The sequence below is a fragment of the Diabrotica undecimpunctata genome, chromosome 4, assembly GCF_040954645.1.
Source record: "Diabrotica undecimpunctata isolate CICGRU chromosome 4, icDiaUnde3, whole genome shotgun sequence".
Lineage (NCBI taxonomy): Eukaryota > Metazoa > Arthropoda > Insecta > Coleoptera > Chrysomelidae > Diabrotica > Diabrotica undecimpunctata.
The window spans coordinates 23,422,854-23,450,266 of record NC_092806.1 but is presented as its reverse complement, the minus strand read 5'-3'; the positions used below and the strand labels follow the sequence as shown (position 1 = coordinate 23,450,266).

Here is a 27,413-nt window from a genome sequence, read left to right as displayed (position 1 = left end):
AAGTTATTTCTAAAAATCATACATCAAATGATATATAGACTATGCGAAGAAAAAATCTGCCGTGCACAGTTTGGTTTTCGGAACGCAGTGGGTACGAGAGAGGCTCTGTTTAGCATACAAGTGCTATTTCAACGATGTAAAGATGTGAATTGCTATATTTATACATGCTTCATTGATTACCATAAAGCGTTTGATACAGCAAAACACGACAAGTTGATTGAGATATTAACAAATATTGGAATGAACACCTGTGATCTAAGAATTATTAGCAATCTTTACTGGAACTCAAACATCGTCTATCCGTACAGAGGAAGGAGAATCCGAGGATATCAAAATCTAACATGGGTCCGACAGGGATGTATACTATCACCCTTGCTGTTTACCATATACTCTAAGGAAATCTTTCAAGAAGCGATAGAGAATGTTGAAGCCGGAATTCGAATTAAGGGAAAATGTATTAATAACATCAGATACGCTGATGACACGATGGTGCTCGCTGATAGTTATGAAGCCCTCCAGGAGTTAATGAATAGAATCGCAGAAGTGAGTCAGAGATATGGACTTTCACTGAATATTAAGAAACCAAAATGTATGATGATCTCCAAGAAGGAACAGCAAATTGAAAGAATCAGTGTGAATGGTCAACCAATAGAAAGAGTAAAAACATACACCTACCTTGGTACGAACGTCAATGAAAATTGGGACCATTCCCTAGAAATAAAATCTAGGATAGAGAAAGCAAGATCTGCATTTCAAAAAATGGCTAAGCTATTCAAATGCCATGGTTTATCAGTGAGTTGTGAGCTTGATGAGTCATGCTCTAAAACTGTTCCTGAAAATAATCCATAATAGGATCTATAGGAAATTAGACGTAGACATCAGTAACACTCAGATGGGATTCAGAAAAGGGCTGGGTACAAGGGAGGCTCTGTTTGCAATGAACGTTCTCTCACAGAGATGCTTAGACATGAACCAAGAAATTTACACCTGCTTTATTGATTTCGAAAAGGCCTTTGACAAAGTACAACATGAACCACTAAGACAAATTCTAATAAAAAAAAAATATAGACAGCCGAGATATTCGAATTATATGCAACCTATATTGGAATCAAACAGCAAATGTGAAGGTTGAGGGTAGGCTAACAGAAGAAATTCAAATCCGTCGAGGAGTCCGGCAGGGATGCATCTTGTCGCCACTTTTATTTAATCTGTATAGTGAAGCTATTTGTGAACAAGCACTCGAGGAAGAAGATCTTGGTCTGATAATAAATGGTGAGACGATCAACAATATAAGGTATGCTGACGATACGGTTCTCCTAACGGGAACGCTAGTAGAACTACAACATCTCGTTCAAAGTCTCAATATATACTGTAACAGTTACGGCTTGAAAATTAATTTGAAAAAAAACTAAATTTATGGTAATCACGAAATCAAAGAACATCAGAGCTAATCTTGTAATAGACAATACAACGATTGAGCGTGTGTCCTGTTATAAATATCTAGGTGCTTGGATCACAGACGATACTGATCAAACAAAAGAGATTAGATGTAGAATAGAAATCGCTAGATCAGTCTTTAATAGAATGCGCAAACTCTTTTGCAATCGTGATATCAATATAAAGTTACGAATACGAATGCTGCGGTGTTGTCTTTTCTACCCTGTTGTATGGAGTAGAGGCTTGGACACTAAAACAGTTGACCACAAAAAACATCGAAGCTTTCGAGATGTGGTGCTATAGGCGCATTCTCAGAAAATCATGGATGGACCGCGTCACTATCACGCAAGTACTCCAAACTTTAGACAAAAGATGCGAAATTCTAAATGAGATAAAAACTAGAAAGATGGAATACTTGGGGCACATTGTGAGAGGTGAAAAGTACGAACTTTTAAGAAATATCATGCAGGGCAAAATTAAGGGCAAAAAAAGTGTGGGAAGAAGAAAAATATCGTGGCTTCGTAATCTACGTGAATGGTTCGGGTGTAGTTCGATTGAACTTTTTAGGCGCGCTGCTAACAAAGTCGCAGTGGCCATGATGATTTCCAATCTCCGCTAGGAGTGGTACGAGAAGAAGTAGGTTTATCAGTACCCATAAAGATCAGGTTACTACTATGTTATATCTTTCCTATACTGTTGTACGGAGTTGAGTCGTGGACTCTCACAGACGCTACCTGCAAGAAAATTGAGACTTTCGAAATGTGGCTTTATCGTCGAATCCTGAAGATTTAACGGCCAAAATCGAATAGCTCGGTCACATCATGAGGAACAGCGAGATATATGGGTTGCTGCAATCAATTCTTCAAGGAAAAGTAGAAGGATTTCCTGGCTGAAAAATCTACGTGCGTGGTTCAACACAACAATCACAAATCTTTCAGAGCAGCAGTTTGCAAAATACAGATTGCCATGATGGTCACCAACATTCGAAACGGATAGGCACTACAAAAAGAAGAAGATCTGATGTTCATTTCGTGTCCCGCTGCTTTAGGAACACCCTGTATATTTCAGAGACATTAATACTTAAATCAAACTTAATATCAAAAGAATAAACATTTACACAGCATAAACACTACTGAATAAGAATTAGGAAATTCGACATATTTAAGGTTCGAAACAATAACAGCCTCAGGTCGAAATTACCAGGTCTACTCCAATTCGGAAAAATCGTCCTCATTTTTCAATTAGTTCTACATTTCTTTGCAAATAAAAAACTTCATCGGTATAACATTTTTTAATTTAGGTAATTAATGTGTGTTTCGTTATATTAATACATTGTGTAATTGTTTTTGTGTGTTTAGGAACTGCTAGTCATACAAACCAACCATGGCAACAGTTACAAAATCGACAAATCCCTGCCCCGCCTGCCCAACCCACTTTGGAGGTTACAACCAGGGTGCAAATGTTTAACGCCAATCTAATTGCTGCGCCCCCATTGCCCCCGGAAAATATTGTTACGGAACAAGACAAGCAGACTCAGATGATGTATGAACAGTGGTTGAATCATCAGAATAATGTTCTAGCCCAACAGTTGCGCTACTACGAGACTGAAGTGCAGAAACTTAGGAAGAGCAGAAAGGTAATATATTGTGAATAAAGATCATAATGAAGTTAAAATATGTAGATGATTATGTTGAAAACAAGTTTTTTCTTGAAAAAAACTTTTATTTAACGTTTAATTTTAATCATTTTTATTTTTAATCCAGTTTTAATAATTTTTTGAATATATTATCCTTATTTTTAGTCACTGAATAGCAAACAGAGACAGTTGAAAAAATCTGGTAACCAACTAACTGACACGGATGCAGCCGAACTCCAGAGAATATCAGCAGAACAAGCCATTTTACAGAAACATCTAGAATCGAGCAGAAAACAGAGTCGACAACACGGCATGTTAATACAGGTATCTATCAAGACATAGGCACTGCTCTTTATGTAGGTTGCACATATACAGTAGTTGTATTCGTATTTTAATCACCGAAATACTTGACGAGTACTTGATTATCACAATGGTTTTACCTATAAGTGTATTTATTGCCAACCTTAAAACATTTTTTTTATTCTTTTTATGGTATCATCTTTACTGAAGATTGTAAACAATCTCAGCGAAGTAATGTGTATCTTGTACAGTTCGAAACAATGAACGTGAGTCCAAGCTCTTTTTTTTTTTTAGCAATGAACAATTCAGTTCTCCCTTGCCTTCTCTTTACATTTCATTTTTTTATACACTTACTGATACTCTCTGTTCGCAATAAAAGTTTTTTAAGAATTGAATATCGTTTTCTAGGTCCTTTCTTGTATAATTTAAAAAGTCCTTTCGAAAGCCTTTTTATAGTTGATGAAACATATGTACGTCTTTTTGTTCATCCCTACATTTTTGGACAGATAGGACAGATAATCTAAATATTCCTTTCCCAGTTCCCATTTCCTCTTGAAAACCAAACTGTCCGTTATCTAAGTCCGTCTTTTTGTATATACCATATATCTATCTTTCTGACTTTCGAATATACTTTAGCGTTGGGGCCGAGCATTAATTCAACAGGTACTTAAACCTTTTCCTCTCAGCGTCGCTCATGTTTACTCGTTTTTTTGTCGTCCTTGCTGAGCTTCGTTGCAGTTTTCCTAGCCACTTTTCAGTAGTTATTTTTGGTGTTCGTAAGTATGATTTTTCTTCCCTGTTTGCTTTGTTTTTTCCAGTTCCAAAGTTTTGTCTTTACTGTAGTTGACAAAATCAAACAGAATCCTGTAATAAACAATAAATATCTTCAAAATACCACAAGTTTTGCATGACAACGCCCATAGACTCCCTTCCAAGTAGTACATCCCTTCTGCTTCCTCTTTTTACATTGGTGCTATGGCATGTGTTTACTGGGTAATTTTTAATGTTTGCGATTTCTATGACCAGGTGCCTCCCCATCTTTTTGGTGGTCTTCATGGTAGTTGTTTTTCTGCTGGCCCTCTCTCTCTCTCTCTTACAATCTTGCTATTTTATCGTACTTCATTCTCGTTACATATTGATTCCAGTTCCTGCTTTGTTCTTCCCCCATACGGTTGTTGCTTTCCTTAATTAATATAATCAAATAGATGTAGGTAGATGTGTCGATGATCTATAAAGAATATATAATATATTCTTTAGGAATCTAACTGAATGGGTATAACTAAAGTCATCTTCACTATTAGTACAGCATTATCTGCGTAAAATATGAATGTTTCTCTTCCTTATTTTATACCCATTTAACTTACTGACTAAGTGCATTTACTACGTCACTGTCTTTTTGTCGAATTTTTTTGTTAATTGCACGAAGCACATGAAGAATATAAGAAGAAACAACAGTTTTATTTGATGAATTTTTCTGCTATTTGACAAACTGTAAATAGTAGTCTATTATTGATCTATGGTAAAGAAATCCTTGTTGTCCTTCATATATCATTTTTTTGTGCCTGTTGATGCGAACCATGCCTTTTAGGGAAAGTTTTTAGCTATTGAAGAAAATTTTTTGATTTATTGTTTCCAGTTGGGATATTCCTCTAGTTTGTTTGGATTTTTTGATACCTTTGTTGAATATCAATGTATTGGTACTGGTTTTCTGTTCCCTTTGTAAAATAGATTTTCAGATCAATAATAATCAAAGGAATATGCATATGCATATTGTATTATTTTTAAGGATAAGTAATTAATTAATGAATATTTTTGTGTATGGCAATTTCTATGATAATTATAATCGAAGTTACTATGCAGCCTTTTGTTACATATAAGTATACATTTAACATCACACTACTCGGTTAACGATTAAAATAAGAATTATTTTTTCGCAGAAGATTTGTTAGAATTATTGTAAATGAAACAATACACTGACCATTAAAGTTTATAGCAATTTCCTCTGTTAGCAATTATTATTTATCAAGTGGAAGTGAGTTTTAGAAAATAGTTCTCACTGCCTAAAGTAGATGCACCCCTACAGAAAGTAGCAATGTCTATACCGTAAAACCAAATTTACGTAATTTTGTATTACCCTTATTGGTCTATATGAAGGAATACAGAAACAAACATCCTGCACCGAAGCAGCGGGTAGAGCAAATTCAATCGCCTTTAGGACCACCGTCGTCGTCTCCTTTGCAACACCCAAGTACGTCGCAGTCGCCCATGCTGTCACCATCTTTATCGCCTCTGACACAGCATAATTCTCCTCTGAATAGTCCGGGACCGCTTATTTCATCGTCGCCAGGATCTGTATCGGTTCAAAACATTTTGCAGAGCCCCAACAGTATGCCTACGAACAGCATGTCACCTTTACAATCCTCCTCGATGCAAGCCTCACCTATGCAGCAGAGCCCCATGCAGCCATCTCCGAGGATAGGAACACCGCATTCTCAAAGTAAGATTAAAACTTTACCTTACAAGTTTAATAAATATTTACTATAATAGCTAGAAAACTAAATTTATAAGACGTATTATAATAAATTATTAATACTTTTGTCCAATATTAGCAAAAATTCTACGAGACAATATAAGGCAATGTATTAAACTACAATTAACACAGTTGTAGAATTTTACTCAGAAATTTAACCGCGTTTCCAATATTTTACGCTAGTGTGACATAAAGATGTGTGCATTTTTTATATTTATTTATTGTTCAAGGTGAAGAGAGCCCCGGATCGGCGCAGTCCCCATCTCAAGTATGCCTTCCTCCACCAATGCCAAGAATGACAAGTCCTCAACACAGAAGAGTAGTGACTAGTCCGGTTGGTATGACGCCGATGAGATTCGTAAGCAATCAAGTACTTCAACAGCGAGTACGAATGCAATCGCCCATACAAAACTTTCAGCAGAAACCTGCTACACCATCCCCGCTAAATAGCCCTACATCGCAAACGATGAATGTAAGCCAACAGCTTCAGTTACATAAACTTCAACAGCAACAAAGCATGCTACAACAACAGAGTCTAGATGGTAATCAAGGTGACCCCAATATTATCCATTCACAGCGAACTACTCAACTTTTACAACATAGAAATTTTATTCGACAACAGGTTGCTCAGCAACAGCAACAACAGATAGGTCAGCCTCAGCCTTTAACGCCTCAACAACACCAAATGATGCTCCAACAGCAAAAGCAATTAGCTCAACAACAGCAGCAACAAATAGCGCAGATGAACGCAGCTAGGTTACAGCAACAAAATAATCCCCCTCATTCACCAATGCCCCCAAAAAGTCCTATGATTAATCAACAAATTATGTCACCACATTCTATGCCCCCTTCTCCTATGCAAATGCCACCAAAGAGCCCCATGGTGTCTTTTAGCTCTTCTAATCAACCAAATCCCAACTCCCCTGCCGCAAGAAGCCCTGCTTTTCACCAAGGATTAAGTCAAACTCCAACCAGTCCTATGACTCATCAGCCACCGTCCCCAATGCCTAGAAGTCCAATGGTTAATCAAACACAGTCGCCACATAGTATGAGAAGACCACCGAGCGCTAATAGTAGCCCTGCTATGCCAGATAGGCCACTTAGTGTTGAAAATCCTTCACCAAGAATGTCTTACTCAATCGACCATTTAATGCAAGATACTTTACACAGTCAAAGTAGCCATAATTCAATGCAGTTTACTGATAATTTCACCACTGATATGAATATTCAAAATAGTATTAGAGAAAATATGCAAAGTGGAGGAGGGAATCCCAATAATCCATGTAATCCAATACCTTTACCACCTGAATATCCTAGATTTAGATATTTTAAACTAGGTTTGCGCGGTGGTACGCCAATGTGGGGGTTTGGAAGAGGGGCAAAACGGATACCTACTCCCCCAAATGCTCCAAATAAACCGGAAGAAAAATTAGTAAACCAAGACAGTATGATGTTACAAAAGATGAAAAAGGAGCCCCATTTAAGCAAAGTTTCTCTTCTTAAAAGAAAGGTTGGAGCTGGAAGTGGAAAAATTGGCTCTCTTGTGAGTACAGATTACAATGATATGGACGATAGTTCATCCACGCCTCCTATAACTCCTCCATTAGCTACTACAAGTCGAGGAGGCATACCAAAAACATTGCCCAAAAAAATTTTGGAAAATCAAAGCAGCAAAGATTCCGTTATTGTCATGCACAGCCCAGAAGACAAACAACTTGATATGATGGATTTTGACGATGATACTAATACTGTTTTATCAGCGGAAGTGTCTCTAAGTTCTGCAGCTCAAAATGACGAAGATATGTTAGAAATGGAGACACTATCACAACAAGATTTAGCTGAAGGATTATCTAGTCCCTTAGAACCCGATCAAATAGCAGATGAATATTTACTATTTCCTGGCAATATGGTAGTTGACATGTCTGCTGGGGAACATTTTTCCGAGAAAGAGGAGGAGGAAGAAACCGTAGATGAAGAATTTAATGATGAAAACATGCATATCATGATTCGTAGTCCTACAACCAGTGACTATGAATACATAATGCAAAGTAAGGGTAAGAAATATAATGTAGGTGTTCATGATGAAAATGATGACATGCCCGAATCTCCGGATCAGGAAGACTTAGCCGTACCGTCACCTGAAGTTTCAGACTTGTTGACAAATTACGATGAAAATGATGTTTTAATGGGTGATCAAAGTAACAGCACACCCGAAGAATCAATTTCTACCAAAGAAGACTTCGAAGAGTTGATTGATGAAGGTTCACGTAAGAATAGCATAACGAAGTCAGAAGTAACAACTAAGCAAATAAATGAATTTCATAAATACGCGGGAATATTTAATTATTCCAAAGGAGTTGTTCAAGCGACTCAGAATCAGACAGCTCTAAATAAAATTACGAGCGTGGCTAACAAAAAAGCACCTGCAAAAATATCACTCGTAGCCGGTCCAATTGTACATAATCTCTCAACCGGGAAGGTAAATCCTGAAAAATTAATAATCACTCAAAATCCAAATATTTTAAATACTTCACAAGCCGCTAAAGTTACTAGTATAATTCTTACCCATAATTCTGCGGTACGGAGAAATGTCCTTAATGTACCAAAGATTGTAAGTACCGTATCTCCAGCTATTACTATAGTAAATGCCACCACATCTCAAATGGCTTCTATACTACCGTCGAAATTCACAGTACCTGTGATAAGTGCCAGTGCTGTGCGACAACTTTCCAACGTAAAAGTGATCGATAAACCATCTTCATCATCACTGTCTATCTCTACACGGGACAATGTTCTACCTAAAAAGATATTCGAAGACGATTCCGTGTCACCTGACAGTTCTAATTGCGAGGATGATAAATCAAAAGATTCATTCGACGAAAAAGGAAAATTGGAATCTCCTTCACGAGAAATAAAACCTTTATTAAAAACAGACGCATCTTCGTCGAATACAATCATCGCAAGAAGTTTAGAATATAAAACACACGATCACCAAAAGAAAGCTGAACACCTTCAGGTCATGAATATAATACAAAAACAGAGAATACCTAGTCCGCTAATGCCAAAGTCTGCTTCGCCTGTGATTATACACAATACTCCCGAATTGAAGATGACTGCACAAGTTATTCAAGAAACACAAACTCGTATGAAGATGACAGCCACTACGGAAACTTTGGACGCATATGACGGTTCAGTAGACGATACTAAGTCTGTTGTAATATCGATTCCCTCTCCTACTCCATCTCAAGAACAAATGTTGGACAATATCGCTTACCAGGCTCTGGAAAATAGGAGAAGAGAATTTGATTCTATCGAAGATGTATTAGATATGATAGAAAATATCACCGCTGAACCGCCTGCTATTTTAGAAGAAAATGTACCTGTACAAAATCCTAAAAAGAATACAAATACTGAAACTAAAGAAAAGGATATTGACAAACCAAAACCAGAAATAGCAAATATACCAGTAAGTACTAAATCTTCTGCAGTGCCACAACTTTCGCCATTGTCGCAACCAACAGATTTAACTATGAACATGGCAAACGCTTCCCAGCAATTAAGATCATTGTTGTCTTCACTGCAAACTACTTCAACGTCTTCACCAACTAATGTAGAATCAGTAGTTAAAAATTTCGGCCACAAAATTAGCAGTAGCGCTTCTCCTACTGCCACCCAACCTATTGTTGCGTCTAGAGTTATACAGCAGGCTGGTAGACAATCACCAGTTGTAACAACAGTGAACACTGTAATCGTACCGAATTTAAAACAAAAAGTTACAGTTACCTCGGCAAGCAGTTCTAGAAATAGTCCAGTAAAAACTCAAGTTGTGACCACTCAGCATATACCATCTTCAGCTATTATTACATCAACAATAAACTATATACCAAATAGAACAATTGCTAGTATGCAAGTTATGACAGAACATCTCAAATTATCATCTGGTAGTATGTCTATAACAACTCCTTCAGTTTCCACTCAGCAAGCAATTGCTAAAACTACAAGTCATAATGAAAGTAAGAAACCTTCATTAACATTAACGGCTATGCTGCAAAATCAACCTGCTGCTAATATGATTACTAAATCTTCGGCGGATACAATTACAGCAGCCAGCCTGCTTGGATCACCTATTAGTTTACCTAAAACTGGTTTTTCAACTTCCTTAGTACAAGCGCAACCTACTGTTGTCGTTCCCGTTATAACTACTTCAATGATAGCATTACAAACTCAGCCATCAATTGTTTCTACTGTAAAAAGTTCACCGATGAAAACAATTGCAGATACTATAACGGCCGCAAGTCTTTTAAGTTCGAGTTCTGTTAACATTGTAAAAACCGGTATTACAGCTGCTTTATTACAAGCTCAACCGAATCCAACTCTTAGCTCTTTATCTACTGCAACACCTCTAACGCAAACCTCTAATAATATTATAACCAGCTCGACCCACAGAGTTCCTACTTCTACTACAAATCTTTTACACACCCAGCTAACCAAAGTAGTGAGGAGTAAATCAGTTGACGATATCAAAGAGATAAAACAAGAAGAGATAAAAACGGAAATTATGGATACCGGTGTCGATGACAATAAATTTTCACTTATTTCACCTAGTGGCTGTAAAATGTCAACAATTCAGAATCCAATATTAAATAAAGGGGATGATTCGCAAAATGTTTTGCTGAAAAAGCTGCTACAAAACACTGCTTGTGCTAGTACACAGTCACCACCTCCTACTACAGCAAGCACTATCACAACTATTTGTCCCACACCTAAACTTCCCATTCGAGAAACATCTTTTGTTTCTAGCCCGAACGTAGAACTACCAGTATCTCAACCGAGTGTTGCTGCTGTTGTTCCTACTCAGCCTTTGCAATTGGAGATTAAAAAATGTTTACCCCCTAGTAGAAGTTCTAGTAGAGATGAACTGTTATCTCCCCAAACTCCCAGATCTTCTACCAATAGTCAAGATTCTAGTTTACAAACTCCTCCAATAATAAAGAAAGAAATAATGTCTGTACCACCACCTCAGCCAAGTCCAATTCACACAACACATGAAGTCAAAAAGGAACTTATGGATGAGTCTTCGCAACATTCTGAGGTTTCTGATTACAGCCGACCAGATATTCCCATAAAAGAAGAAACAGAAATGGCTGATATTGCAATAGAAAAGCCAGTGCTTGATAAAGAAGAGTTAAAGAAACAAAAGAGGCGGATGTATCAACAGAAAAGGCGGCAGAATCAAATACTTAATAAAGAGTTGGCTGGGCAACCTAAGAAACGACCAAGAAAAAATTCAAAAATAGAAGAAGACTACGATACTTATATAGATGGAGTGTTGGCTCAATTAAGACAGTTACCTGGAATTACAGTATCTGAACCGGTATTAAATCGCAACCATGGTATAGTGTCACTTTTCGGGTCTGGAGATATGTCCAAACTTGGAACAAAAGGATACTCTACCCAGTTTGGGGATTTAGTCGGGAAGTATGGCTATGCTGAACTGCCAGGCTATTCAGATTTTTATTCCACCAAACCTTATGGAGATCTGGATCCTATACCGGAAAAACCTCCCTCTTCAACCCAAAGAGGTTTCTACGATCAAGAATTCCCATTGATACGGTTTGACACAGACGATCATAAGAAATTCGACATGTTCTGTAGAGAAGATACTCCAGATTCAATACTCAGTAGTTCATCTCCGGAATGTGTCCAATTAGATCCGCAGTGTAGATTTATGGGATTAAAACTTATTAGCGATAGCGAAAGCGAGGACGAGGACAATGAAATAGAAAGGGAAATACAGCAAGCTAGAGATAGACTGTCGCCGATAGTACCTATGATCAAACCAGTACCAATTAGATTGAAACCAGTTGGAGGATTGCTTGTTAAAGAAACTCCCAGTGATGTGAGTATATTTATTTTTATTGTTTTATAATATTTTTGATACTTATTTCATTACTAGTTTGCTAAGAATTCGAGTATCACTTAGATTCCCACTTTTGGTATCTGGAAGGACAGTGTTTTCTCCAAGAAAGTTCCTTCTGATGTTAAAAGCTTCTGGTCAGGACATATATCAACCCTATCCGTATCTGTCCATGAGTCGTCTACTTCCTTCATACCGAGGAGCACATGGAGCTTTATCGACACGTTTTATTAGGGCATCTGTTATGGGCTGTATTTAATTCTTGGGCACCATTTTGTCAGTGCAGCAGTTCTTGGGTACTGCGGCGATACACAAGAAAACTTCCCCCCCCCCCCCTTAAGAAAAGTTTTTTAAACTTCCACCGCCACAATATTTTAGGAAGGAAATTGCAGCTCTAATCTTTTTCGCAATTTTTTTATCGCGAGTGCTTATGGTAGTCCTCTTAGCGGCATACATCGCATCAGTTTTTCCCTGAGAAGTAGTCCAAGATTTCTGTGTGGTATGATGCTCTTGCTAGTGTCCATATGCTCTCTCATATTCTAAGCTACTTTCTCCCATGTTTTGTGCAAGCATTGCCAAGATAGCTCAAGCTGTCCGGTGCTTTCTGTAAAAATATGCAAATTTTCCCCCAACATTGGTTTCTGTGGGAATCTGGTGGGGACTCTTCTTTAGTTTACTGGACATCCTTTTTGGAAGTGTGGAAAAAATAGCGGTTCATGCCTGTAAAGCTCCCAATAAGCCCTAATGTAAAAGGATATGTGGCCTGGTGTCTTTAATAGACCGCTCGTGGTAGTTTTTTTAGATACGCAACTGCCATGCGAGTTTGGGTACGGTACGATACGCCTTTATTTTGTGTGTTGCTATTTATTCTCTTGGTTCCCTGTGGCAGCAGTCTGCCTGGTTCAAGCTCCTTCACCAGGTCAATGAGGAACAGCACAATAGGGTTTTATTGTCGTATGTCCTACTAAATATTTGTGCAATATTTAGACAAGCCACAAAACTATACAATACACCACATTTAAACAGGAGAACAAATTACCATGATACCAAGAGTCTAGTTACAATTACAGAAATTCGTACATAGCTGGCTTTTGGCTTTACTTCATGGCAACGCAAGACTCCCAAGGTTTGCTAGCCCGAGTAAAGATGTCTCTATGGGTCTTTGATAGCAGTTGCTCGAGGATCCGTAGAGACATCTTGTATAATATAGTATATACATCTGATGTATAACATAAAATCGGATCACTGTAACTCTCTAAAAACGAAGGCGTCACTTATAACTATTTCGTATGTCCAGTATAGTTCTGATTATGGACTAAAGTGGAAAGTTTGATAGTTTCATCAGTTGATAATAAACACTTGTCACTTAAAAATTTGAAAAATAAATGTTTACAAAAAGTTTTCGTGAGCATGTACAAAATATGTAACTTCTCAAACCTTTCAGCGATCTCTTGTTAATTTTTTTTATTTTTCTCTCTAGAACAAGGAAAACATCAATACAGATAGTCTTAACGTAATGACAAAGATCAAATCTGAAAACAAACCGTCGATACCGACGAAAGATTCAGGACATGTTACCGTGACATTAACATTAACTTCATCTGCTGCTGAAGACATAATGGGTGTACTAAGGGACTTGGCAAACATTCTACAAATTCCAGCTCCTACGAGTTATCAAATAGTGGAAAGGACAACAACCCCTCCCAGTCAGAAACTCGGGCTCTACCGGACCAAGGGCAAGGATGGTAAAGAGGGAGGTAAGAATATTTCCACATTTTTAACGTATTTTGTTCTTATTTCTTTTGTTTTTAGCGCCAATAGACATTCAAAGTATTCTTAATGGGGCTACCAAGTTCTGTAAACACTGTGATGTAATTATTTTAAGCAATTTGATAAGGAGAAAGGTTTCCGACCTTCCTTTCTTGGCCAAAGACTCGGAACTTTTAAGCGACGGAGAGGAACTATTCTTCTGCAGCTCGACTTGCTACATGCAGTTTGCCCTAATGCATAGATCACCTTCTATTTCCGAAGATAAGGTAACTATTTATATTTTCAAATTGGATAGAATAAAGTGATATAATACATTTTTACTTTTAGGCCGCCGAAATAATCAACCATTTATCTCAGAAGGATAACGAGAGTAAACAAAAAATGCAGATGATGGAACCATTTGACAATAAATCATTAATAGCTCAAAGACTCTCGTTCACAAATCGCGAGATGAAGAAAGAATATGAACCAATGGATACCAGTGATTACTATTCCTACTTGCATAATAATGCAGAGAATAAACCGAATCGATTTTATGACGGTGCTTACAGACCGATGCCGGTTAGCAGAATTTACAAAAACATCAAGTATAAGGCTTGGTCGCCTGGATGTTTACAACCGAATCAGAAACATAAGATACCTACGGATAAAGAAATCATGGAACTGTTGTATAGAATGCAAATAACCGTCATGCCGCCAGTTATGCCGGATGACACAAGAAAGTGCATGTTTTGTCAGGGTAAGTATTAGTTTATATTTATTTAATAATTAATGAATGTATGGAATATCAATAGAGTTGAATCTGGCACATGCAGTATTCGACAAATTTATATACTATATGTTTCAATTTGACTATTTTGTTTTAGGTGTTGGTGATGGGGTAGCTGATGGCACGGCAAGATTACTTAACTTTGAAGTTGATAAATGGGTTCACTTAAATTGCGGTCTTTGGTCTGACGGGGTATACGAAACGGTGAATGGGGCGTTAATGAATTTGGAGAATGCTTTACAAACTAGCTTAACGACGAACTGCGTACATTGCAATATGTTAGGTGCTACTATAAGATGCTTCAAAACGAGATGTTCCAGTGTATATCATCTGAATTGTGCAGTTAAAGACAATTGTGTATTTTTCAAGAACAAAACTGTTTATTGCATAGCGCATGTCCCTAAGAACGAAAAGGACAACGAGTTGACGACGCTCTCTGTATCTAGAAGAGTTTATGTTAATAGAGATGAAAACAGGCAGGTCGCTGCTGTGATGCACCACTCAGACACTGACGATCTATTAAGAGTTGGTAGCCTCATATTCCTAAATGTAGGTCAACTATTACCACACCAGCTACAAAATTTCCACACTTCCAACTACATATATCCAATAGGCTACAAGATAATAAGGTTCTATTGGAGTATGAAATCTTTAAACAAACGGTGCAAATACATCTGCTCTATCCACGAACAATATGGAAAACCTGAGTTTAGGGTCATTGTTCAAGAACCTCCAGAGGACGATATAGAGTTTATAGATCCTACTCCCAAAGGTGCTTGGCAAAGGATCCTTGACCAAATCGCCTTCCTTCGCAAGGAGAACGAATGTTTGCAGATGTTCCCTAAATTTACGACTGGAGAAGATCTTTTTGGTCTCACTGAACCCGCAATAGTAAGAGTACTTGAAAGTCTGCCAGGTATAGAGACCTTACCCGATTATAAATTCAAATATGGTCGTAACCCTTTATTGGAACTTCCTTTGGCGATAAATCCCTCAGGATGTTGTAGGACTGAATCGAGGTCGAGAATTCAGTTGCATTGGAAAAAACATCACACTCAACGGACTACTTTGTCTACAGCTCGGCCTTTGTTTGGTCCTTCGCCTTCAGGTCCAACTCCAAGTACTCCAACGTTGGGTGAGCTGTCGTGTCCTTACAGCAAACAGTTTGTTCATTCGAAGAGCTCGCAGTACAAAAAGATGAAGCAGGAATGGAAGAATAATGTATATCTTGCTAGGTAAGTCTTACTAAAATAATACTTTAATTTAAATTTTACTGGTTAATATAATACGAAGGTTGTTCAATATGGTCCACCCCTGACCTAGAAATAATACAAGAAAATTTTAACACCTTTAGTTTTTAACGCAGTCTTCCCTCAGTTTAATATACTTTTCCCAGCGGCGCTCATCATCCTGGAAGAAATGTTCTTCTGACTGTGTAAACATTTACGATACTTCAACATTGGTCGAACATTTTTTATCTCCAAGGTCTTTTTTGAGTTTTGTAAACAGGCCGTAGCCACTCGAGGCCAAATCTAAAGAATGTGGGAGCATGTTTTTCCCCAACTTTTCGTCTCTTTTCTTTTAGGACTTCATGTAATTTTGGTATTAGATACTCATAGTATGAGCTTGTAATAGATCCTTATTCTATTCTAAATAATCAGCAATATAACTTGTGCCTCCCAGAATATTGTGGCCACAACCTTATCTGGCGCTATAGCTCAGAACTTGCGAAGTGGGAATGAACCCTCATGCTTGCAATGTTTGCTCTGAATTTTTAACTCTGGGTCATTTTGGTGTACTCATGTTTTACGATCAATAAAGTTCTTATCTCTGTGAATAGTGTCCAAAATCATTGACAAATGTCCTCTCTGTTATACTTCTGATCAACTGAAAACATTCGAGGAACCCAACTTGCTGTTAGTTTCTTCATAGCTAAAATTTTGGATGTAAGGTTTTGAACTACATGAAATAAAAAGCTGATTTCCTCCACAATTTGACTCAATGCGTCCTCTGCTCATTTAGAATGATATGGTGGACTTTGAGGGACCTTCGCCACGTTCATCTTTACATGTTTCTCTTACAGTACATGCCCCTACTGTCAGTGTTAAATCGGCATGTATTTCTTTTGGGGTATAAAATTGTTTTTTAGCACATATTTAATCACGCACCTTCGCTCTTACGCGTCAACATTGAGGCACACCTCTGCTGATGTCACTGATCCAAGATGGAACTTGCAAAACTAGGGGAGATCAACCTATGCATTTAGCTTTTTTTTAAGTATACATTGAAAGTTCTACCTAAATTGGAACTAAATCATGGTGGACAATTCCGTCAACACTTTTGTATGACCGCTGTCATTTACGTCTTAAAGATTCGTCGCTAAAATTATCCCAACACATTATCTTTTGAACGCTGAATATCGATTGCCCTTTGAGATTCGACTCCCCGTATAGAAAAGCCCCATTTAGCCACAGTAGTTTGGCTTTTATGATCGGTACTTAAGAATTGGTTTGAATCACGAAGGTTATTTGGTAATTAAAAATCTCTTAACTTTCGTCTGGAGTGTTATTTGTTTAGTCTACAGTCCAGGGATGTCCAGATAAAGAAATAGTTAAAAAAACATAGTAGGATACCAAATAATAATATATGTTATTTGGTATCCTACATATATATAAAAATCTAAATAATCACTGTCATCATATCTTAAATATTTTATTATTTTAGATCGAAAATTCAAGGATTGGGTCTATATGCTGCTAGAGACTTAGAAAAACACACTATGGTTATTGAATATATTGGGGAAATTATAAGAACCGAACTGGCTGAATGCAGAGAAAAACAATATGAAGCAAAAGTAAGTACCACGTTAATAAATAGGGAAATATATTTATTTATTGTGAGAAATAGGCATCGGGAGGGAAAAATTTACAATCTAGACCATGCCACGGCTTCTAAAATGTACTATTTCACGCCAGCTTAGTGATTTTGTAACTAGGTAATATTCCAAATTATCTTAATATTCTTTCCCAAAAATGAGCTCAAATAGGTTTTATCACGATCTATGATATCAATACATTTTATTTGGCGTTATTCCAATTCCGTTATTTTCTCTGTATTTTTCTCATTTTGAAATTTTACACAGTAGTCATCTACAGCCATAATGGCCTTTTGGTTGAACGAAAAGCGCTTACCAGCGAGAATGGCCTTCCATGGTTCAGCGGATTCTGTGTGGAAACCTACAAAATGTCCTTAGCTCGTCAGATCAATTCCAAAACCTTGTTAATTACCTCTATGAAGCCAAACTTTATTTACCAAGAAGTTTATAGTTTGTGCTAATGTGCTATTGGAGAAAACTTAAAACATAATAAGAGTCAAGTTACTAGCCACTAACATTTTGCAAAGGCGACAGTTGTTTTCAACTAGATAATGATTTTTACAAATAAAATTTTGGATTAGTCATGGGCTCATCCTTATTTAAATCATTAGCATATACATATATTCATGGAGGAATTCAAACAAAATATTATGTATCAACATTACCTACAACCCACAGTATGGTGGAGATATGTAGATGATGTGTTTTCTCCATTTGGTTTCACGCCCTAGAGGCATCGAATAAACTTCTGATGTAACCAACACCAGTGAGTCGACAGATTCACTTACCTCGGAACTACCCTCAACGTACAATGGGGCTACGCTCAAGAGATTAGATCCAGAATTGAAATGGCACGGTCTACATTTATTAAGTTGAAATCCTTGCTGTGCTGCAGTGATCTCAGTTTGGGAACCAAGATGCGGATAGTGAGGTGCTACGTTCCTCCAGTGTTACTATATGGAGTTGAAGCCTGGACACTGACGCAATCCACTGAAAAACGAATCGAAGCCTTCGAGATGCGTATATACAGAAGGATACTAAAAATATCTTATGTGGACCATGTCACCAACGTTGAGGTCCTACAGCGCATGACAAAAGAAAAAGAAGTGCTTAATTTAATTAAACAATGTAAGCTTGAGTACCTCGGCCACGTGATGCGGAACGAAGAAAAATATCGAATTCTTCAACTCGTTATGCAGAGTAAAGTATTTGGCAGAAGAGGACCGGGACGCCGTCGTATCTCGTGGTTGAAAACTCTCCGACAATGGTTTGGGATGACCTCGGCGGAGCTGTTTCGCAGAGCAGTCAACAAAACCATGATAGCCTTGATGATCGCCAACATCCGGACCGGATAAGGCACTGAAGAAGAAGAAGTAACCAACAGTGAGATACTTTGGCGCATGAGTAAACAAAAAGAATTACTAAGCATAATCAAAAAGAGGAAAATACAATACTTGGGTCATGTGTTAAGAGGTGAAGGATATGAATTACGCCAAATCATATTGAATGGTAAAGTACCAGGTAAAAGATCAGTTGGAAGACACCAGAACTCGTGGCTTAAAGACCTGAGCAGATGGTTTGACCGCTCATCCGCAGAAATCTTTCATGCAGCTGTTTCCAAACCTACAATTTTTATCGCCAACCTTCTAAAGGAGACGACATAATAATAAGAAGAATAGTACACACACATTTTACATAAACACATATAACAATCAGAATTTGATATCATCCTGAGGGTAAAACACCACTTTCAGAATTTTCAACTAAAAGTATGGATATTTGCCTACAAGATCGAGGCCAAGTAAGCCACCCATCAATTTTGGAAAAAAATAACCGCCAAAAGATTATTGGATATATGTAATAACAGCTCACTATTTTCAAATATCCTCTTTTTGAAAACGATTTCCGGAGTGGAATTTAGAATTTAGATTTTCATAATTATTAATTGTACCAATATTTAATATAGTTTTCTTTATCCATTATAATTGCACATAAAATTGCACCTGGGTCAATGATTTACGTTGTCCATAAAAAATAGTTTTTATTAACAATTGAACTTTATTTTAGAATCGAGGTATATACATGTTTAGACTAGATGAAAACAGAGTGGTGGACGCTACGTTGAGTGGTGGCTTAGCGAGATATATAAATCACTCTTGTAATCCCAATTGTGTAGCTGAAACCGTGGAAGTAGAACGTGACGTAAAAATTATTATTTTCTCAAAGAGAAGAATTATGAGAGGAGAGGAGGTAAGTTATACTTATGATAAAGGTTTCTACACAAAAAAAAATTCTAAAATGATAAACATGTCTTAATAGTTTTTGAATAAACCATAAAGAAAATAGGTCATATTATTGTACAAATCATACCTTTACGGTTGTATTAGCGTGTAATTCAATGCAAAATTCAATAATCTAGTTTGAAAATAAACAAAGATAGCATGTTTTATGTTTCATTTTTACAATTTTTTTTCCTTTTAGCTGGCTTATGATTACAAATTCGAATTCGAAGACGACCAAAACAAGATTTCCTGCATGTGTGGCGCTCCGAACTGCCGCAAATGGATGAACTAAGACCTTTGTATACAATTGTTGCAATATTCAATTAGGATTATCTTATGTAAATAATGTAGTTTAAACGTAAAACACTTTTGTATGTTGGTATACGACTGTTTATAGTGCCATTTTTATCAAAATGAGTTTTATACACATTCCATACACATTCATTATATATGCGCAAGACCAGAGAAAGAAACAAATAGTCAAGAGGAGTTTACTTATTTTAGCGATTCGCAAGTGACGCTTTTAGTGTCTACCAATTTTTTAGATTTGTAACTATATTATGTTCAGATGATTTTTTCGCATTTTTTATGAGACTATTAAGCTTTTCTATTTGATTTCCTTTATATTTTTGAACTTTTTTTATTTTTTAGACAGTGTTTCGTTATTGCAACACTGAACTTTTTTATTTATATTTTCTAAATCTAGAAGTTCAAGATTTTATGCTTTCTTTCTTCCTTTGCTGAACTTTTCAATAACATTTTGCAGAAATTTTAATCACTAGGCTCTTTTGAGTTTAGAGTCGAAAGGTACTTATCTGTTTGTAGACACATTATTTCAATTAGTTGATGCATGCCAAAGAACAGATTTAGTTCCTCCTGGAAAATCATCGTAAGATCGACCTTTTGTTCGACATTCGATTCACGCACATTACTAATCACTTGTAAAGTTCAATCTTAGACTGAAGGTCGTTAGATGCGAATAAAATATAAGATGATGTTTGCTCTCTCTTAAATACTTTAATTTTGCACGAATAAGCTTCCATCACGGTCGACAAGCCATCTAAAACGTTATATGATGTTGGATAAAGTGCTGTCAAGTTGCAGTCTCCCTTATTCTTCTTCCTCTAGCGCTACAACTTCTGCAGGTTTTGGCCTATTCAACAATTGCGTTCCATTCCATTCTGCCAATTCCAAACTCCCAGAATCCTTACATTATTCTCGACACTCTGTAATCAACGCTTTCTAGTGAGGCTTCGTGGTCTATTTTCGGCCAGCCTCTATTCGATGATCTTTACAATAGTATTCGTATCCTTGTCGTTTTGCGTAACTCGCCACCGGGAAATCTGTCCGGTATACATTTGTCGAACTTTCGTAACAGCTCTCTTTTTACATGAGCAGGTTTTTAGCCTTCTGCATAACCTTAACCTGGTGGACCGGGGACTCTTCCGTAGGGGGTTACCATTCCTTAGCCAAGGGAATCCAGATTTAAAGCTCTGGATACTCGCTTTCACTCATTCCATTGTGGATAGAATTTGCTAGAATCGTCAAATTTGTCGACTCGGGCATTACCTGGCTTTTATTGACAGCACTCACTTGGCATGAGTTCACTTCTCTTATTATCTTGGACATATCTGATACGTGAACATTAAGTATTACTATATTACTCATTAATAATTGAGATGTGATAACATAGCATATGAAAATGTTACGTGGATTAGTATTTTATAACAACAAATTATTGGTGATTTACGAGCACATTTGGGAATAAATTTCATTATGAATAAGTATTACTTATATAGCCTCAAGGGGGAATCATTTGTTATATTTTAGACTTCTCTCTTCTTATTATATAGACATGTGCCTCCGGTAAGTTGTCGTTCCATCGTTTGCATGGTTTTCCCAATTCTCACTGATCGTCTTCCTATTGGAGATCCGTCTCTTGTCGTCTTTACTACTTTATTTATTGTCATTCGGCTTATATGATCGTTCCATTCTACTCTTCTCTTTCTTACCTTAGTTATTAGAACATTTGTACTGTCTTAAAGTAGCTGAATGAGAGCATATACAAACCTACCAGATTTCCAAAGTTTAAAACATTGACATAGCAGATCGTGTATTTTCTATTTTTTCAAAATATTCCAAAAAATCTTAATAATTTAGGTAAACTAAGGTATTGGTCTTACAAAATTTCATGAATACGATTCAATCATTTGGTGACGTAAGTCTACGAACTAAACTGTGCAATCCGACATTACTGAATACATTTAATTGTCCGCAGTGTGTTCTCATAGCAAGACAGAGTCAAACTACTTTTTATTTTTATTGTTTTTCTTCTAACAGTCGTTTTTAATACTTTATATTGGATTCAGTATGAAATTAAAATAGTTAATGTTTTTAGGATCCATTCTTTTTTCGGGTATGCGTATTTACAAGGTTAGTAAAGTTTTGAAACATCTCTAATATATATATATATATATATATATATATATATATATATATATATATATATATATATATATATATATATTAAATAGACAAAAGGAAATTATTCTGGATTGTTTATTTCTTACTCTCTGGCCTATAAGCAAACTGCATTGCACACAATTTCTTTATACACCGTACAGTTAATTTTTTTGCCTTGCAGTTTTAAGATATTATGCAACTTTTACTTCTATACGGTAAAGTATGTTGATATACAATAATTATACAACATTTAGGGACCAAATAAGAAATACTGTCGTAGTCTTTTTGTGAATAAATATGTTGAATGTTTTCCGTACGTAACTTATTGGATATTATTAGTCCCTATTTTAGATCAATCTGCAAGTTGTTTAATATATCTTATATCCTCCACAATCTACTACGTTTCACGGTTATTTTACAGCTTTCAACTGGTTCTCTAGTTTTGTTATTTTCTTTTATCTTTCCTGGACATTGATGAATAATCACATTGTCCAAAAATGTTACTACAGTAAGGTTTTTTTTATATATTTTATTGAGAAGCAATTTTTTGTTTTGTAAATATGTACGGGCTACTGTCTAAATGGCAAGAATATTAACGTTTACAAAAGTTTTTATATCGAAATAAGCAATTTGAAGCAGTTATTTCAAAATTATGCATATATCGGGTTGCTAAGCAAGAGGAATAAAATGCATTTTCTTTGTACATACATATATACTATTTCAAATTATAATGTATTTTTTCTTGAAGAAGTTAAAGTCGCCTGACCACATAAAAGATGGAGGTATCAATCCGCCCACGAAGAAGCAGAACTGCTTCTAGTGAAGAATAAGAAGATCACTTGTTATGCTGAATCGAAATCCGTAATGTTTTTTTGTATCTCTTGAAGTTCTAGCAGCACTTATTTTAAAAAGAGAGAATTAACCACACAAAACTAAACAATCGATTTTTTTTTAATTAATATTTTGGTCCAATTATCTCTAGCTTGTAGCTCTATATTTTCTAACATCAATAATTGCAAACAGGCAACACATTGAAAATCATCACTATTTTAACTGTTTTACTGAACTTAAAAAGAACTTTAATGAGCTGCAACCAAACCCTATCCTCTAGCATATTCTGTATCTTCTTGGGTTTGATCTTACTTTTTCTTCCTTTATATTATAATTATTTCTTCTCTCTCACTAGTGATAAAGTGAAAAGTTGCCTAATTTTAAAGCAAAAGGGGAAAATCCCAGTGGTTGGCTGTATACCATAACCATAGTTTAAAAAACTTACATACAGGTAAAAACTGCTTGTGTATAATGGTATATTATTTATTAAAAAATAATTTAAAACATTTATTCAAAGTTTATCCAAATTTAACACAAGAAGTTCTTACTTCTATGTAAGTTTTTCTAATTTTCTTATTATGCCATATGCTTCACATCGTCCACTTTCCTTTCAGTTGTTGTCTCAATAAATTATTCTAATATTTCTCTACTCAAAATGGACTCAACATCTGCGAATTCATACCAACTTCACATGTTTCTAAGCCAGACGTATAATTTCCTTTCTGGTTCCCTTCTACTTCCAATCTTGCCGGTGAATATAAATATATGGGGAGAATATCTTGATCCACTCAAGATATGCCCCAAATAAGTTTACGCTGACTCACAACACGAGTAAGAAATCTATGTGCACTCAATCTGAACGCAATATCTCATCGGAAACTTGGTCAATCCACGTTATTAGTAAAGTATTTTTCTTAAAATCCACATCTAGCTTTTTTGGCTCATGTTGGCGCACACGGTCCTAAATTTGCTTTTATTCTTCTTTTATATATTTGTTCACCTTTCCTGTATGATTTATAGCTGTATTTAGAACTTTAATATTTTCTATCCATGTGTAATTTTCTGCATAACTCAGATTACGACTTTATTATTACGACCCTATTTACTCTATTATTTTTTATTTTTTTCTTCAGTTTGTTTGTATACACTCTTAGACAAAGTCCTCCCCATGAGTTCTCCACTCTTCTCTTTTACTTACCATTATATTTAACTACATATTAGTAAAACATGTTTCGTATGTTGTTCCTCTTTAGGCAATTGTGTCGTTGATGGCCAGATTATCTAAAATTTCTGATGTTTAGAGAATATCATCCTATTTTTTCTTCAGGTTCATCTAATTCATAACTTTTGCACGTGTTGTATATATACTTTTAACTCTTCCATGCCGTTTACAAATATAAGCGTAATTGACAGCATCAGTAACTTGAGATAAAGCCTCTTGTAACAGGATTTCTCTCTGTAGGCGTTGAATAAGAGTGGTGAAAGTATGCATCTTTGTTGAACTTAAGTATGTCTATTGCTTGTCAGTTCCACTTCTACTATAACGATAATTATCTGATTCTGATAAAGATTTAATATAATTTGTAAATAGCAGTCTTTGAAGCTTAACTCATCCGTTTTTCCTCTCTCTTCTCTTCTGTGAAAGGTTTATTTAGAATGTATAAAGGAAGTACCTATGTCTTAGTTCATATCCTCTTAAAAGTCTTTTATCAGAAGGTCTACAATGGTCGTTGCTCTATAACTAATATGTCATTTTTTCCAACCTTCTAACCAATATTTCATTACCTATAATACAATATATTCCCGTAAGTTCTGTATTTCATGTAACTCATTTCTTATTCTAAGTGCAGTAGCGTTTGTGTTTCTTAATATTTTTAAAGCAAAATTCGGTTCTCGTGACCTAATTGTACATTTATCTTCTTCTTATTCACCTCTTTTATAATAAGTGACTATGTTTCTGGTATGGTCTACATATTTTTTTTGATTTCTGTGACATTGTGAATCTTCATTGTGATCTTCAAGTACAAATTTAAAAAATAATTGCAACCTATACAGAAAATCTGATGGCGGATTTAGATTTAGCATTAAAGGTTATTAAGGGAAACATAATGAAACCGGAAGTTTTTTACTTGTAGTTCCGAGTAAATTAGAGAAATTAGCAAAAACACAGTTACTAGTAATTTATTATAGCACTGCAATTATATTATTATTTATTATAAAGCATCTTACGTTAAGTTAGTGTGTCAAAGCGCAATTATGCTCGGAATGTACAGTTTCGAATCATCTCCAGAGCGTAATCATTTTTGTTTTTATTTTTACACAAAATTAATTTGTTTTTCTTTTTATATAAAAATTTAACTTAAAAAGGATAAACTATTTTTTGATGATACTGATAGCGATATCTATCGAGAGCAATTTTTATAATCGAAACTTTATCTAACTCTAGTAATATTTTTAGAGAATAAAAATTATTAAGATCTGTTAAGCAGCTGTACGTATGTTGTCGAGCTACATACCTATTTTATTCCATAACCTTTTGTAAAAGTTAATATTATCGTCCCATGTATTGTTAGTGGAGTTGTTAGCGATCTCTACAAATTTTTCTTTCCGTATTTTGAACCGTATTGTTAACAATAATATTGAGCAACTTGTGGAGCATCTTGCTGTTGTTGTTTTCTAACTATTAAAGAATGTATATAGACTATTTATTTCTCTATATTTTAGACCCTTATGTGAACAGTGTACATAGAACTGGTTTTTGAATGCCATTGTTAAACACGGATTTTTCTAGGAGATTTTATATATTTGAGTACTTTTTTGTTACCAAAAATGAAGTTATCAAGCTTGTATTACATTTTCATCACTGTCTTCATGGTATTCACACGTTGTTAATTTATGGTCATATTATTAGATGAATACGTCATTTTTGGTATACAGGAACTTAAGCATTGCCGTGCAATATTACCTTACTAGAATTAAAAAATAATAATGTAAGTTTTAAGGGACAAAGTCCTTGTTTTATTTTTGTAACTTTTAGGTTTGTATATTTTGTTTATTTTTGTATTAGGCCCATACATTTATTTAATTTTAATTTGAAGTAATATAAACAAAAGTTTCAGCAAATAGTGCTTTTGTATATTTCGAGATATATAATTGTTTTATACATAAATATGTTTGTTTCGAGAGAAGTGACAATCACTTTGTATTAGAATAATTTCTGTTAAAAACACTACAATTTGTACAAGTTTTATTTGTATGTGTAAATTATGTAAATAGAGTAATTTGATTTTAAAATGACTTGTTTTTATTTTGTTGTTAAAATAGATTGTAGACGCGTGAGAGAAATATTAAAACGAACTTTAAGGAGTAAACGTATTAGCAGGAATAAATAAGAAGATAATTTCCAAGATGATGTCACTTTTACTTTACCACATTTATAAGTAATGGCAATATAATTCTCTCTCTCACTCTCTCCAATGGCGCTACAGCTCCAAGTCGGGTCTTTGTCTCCCCAGCATCCGCCCCAAGCATCCCTTTCCTTGGCTGCTCTCTTCCAGTTATCAACCCTCAATATCTCGTAAGCATAAAAAAAAATCAATCATTCTGTATGCCGGAGGTAAAGGGCACTATGTCCATTTTTGTCAATATTGAGATTAAACTGCAGTTATAATGAACTTTTAATTCTCCACACAGAGGTATAAAGCACTATGTCCTACGTTATAAAATAACGAAGATAAGCACTTTAAAAAAAGTATCATGTCACATTTTATTTAGAGACAGAGGGCACCATGTGGACATGAAACCCTATACCTCTGTGTACATTGCAGTATCATCAGCTTTGATTACAAAGGTGTAGGTAAGCACTTCTAAGATCAGTTTTTATAAGAGAAAATTGTGGACATTAAATTTCACGATTTATGATTCCTTCGACTCTTCAGTACACTACATGATGTGGGATGAAAGTAAAGCAGCTCGTGACAGAAAAAAAATGACTTCGTATTTATTAAAATGGTCAAACTGTTATGATCAAAATAAAAATACGTTTATTGTAACGGCATATTTCTGGATTTTGAAGACCTTCCCACAAATTCCCGCAAATAGATCACAAGTTTTTGTTAAAGGGCCATGGTTTAAAGGGACAACAACTACTAAATACACTGTACACAATATGAAATGTGAGGACTTCAAGCAATTCAACTCATTATCTGTCCGAAAAGAAGCTCCTTTTGTCTTAAGAAAACTTGACACTGAAAAACAACGTGTATTAATGTCTGCCTGTGTTCATCTTCAAGTTCGTCGAGAGGCTATAGGAAAGCTATTTTTTAAAACTTCTTTTGATGATAAATTTCAAACAACTTGATATGATACGATTTCGAAAAAGTGAAAAAATTACATGGCCAGAAGTTCTACTGCCTATCACTAATGACTTATTACCGATTTCTCGCCAAAAGTTCGATGACTTGATATCACTACTACCATATTTACCATCTGTATGTCATCAATTTTATAAAAAATTACCTACATCTAACAACGCTAGTGATTACCCAGAAGATGATGAAGAAGAAGTTTTTGATGCATGAGGGATATACATTATGTTTCATTT

At 35.6% G+C, this 27,413-nt stretch overlaps 1 protein-coding gene across 6 annotated transcripts in view; it reads left to right on the top strand.

The window, feature by feature from the left end:
* LOC140439295 (uncharacterized) overlaps nucleotides 1-26,107 on the top strand; it is a 106,515-nt gene extending 80,408 nt beyond the window's left edge. For all 6 annotated transcript variants that reach the window (XM_072529118.1, XM_072529117.1, XM_072529121.1 and 3 more), the window contains 11 exons: nucleotides 2,796-3,073; nucleotides 3,239-3,397; nucleotides 5,528-5,870; nucleotides 6,134-11,802; nucleotides 13,301-13,577; nucleotides 13,633-13,856; nucleotides 13,918-14,329; nucleotides 14,457-15,594; nucleotides 17,084-17,213; nucleotides 19,302-19,484; nucleotides 19,716-26,107. In XM_072529118.1, coding sequence (XP_072385219.1) covers nucleotides 2,796-3,073; nucleotides 3,239-3,397; nucleotides 5,528-5,870; nucleotides 6,134-11,802; nucleotides 13,301-13,577; nucleotides 13,633-13,856; nucleotides 13,918-14,329; nucleotides 14,457-15,594; nucleotides 17,084-17,213; nucleotides 19,302-19,484; nucleotides 19,716-19,808 — 8,906 coding nt within the window. In that variant the 3' untranslated portion in view covers nucleotides 19,809-26,107. The remainder of the gene's footprint in view (nucleotides 1-2,795; nucleotides 3,074-3,238; nucleotides 3,398-5,527; nucleotides 5,871-6,133; nucleotides 11,803-13,300; nucleotides 13,578-13,632; nucleotides 13,857-13,917; nucleotides 14,330-14,456; nucleotides 15,595-17,083; nucleotides 17,214-19,301; nucleotides 19,485-19,715) is intronic.
* Nucleotides 26,108-27,413: the final 1,306 nt, after the last annotated feature.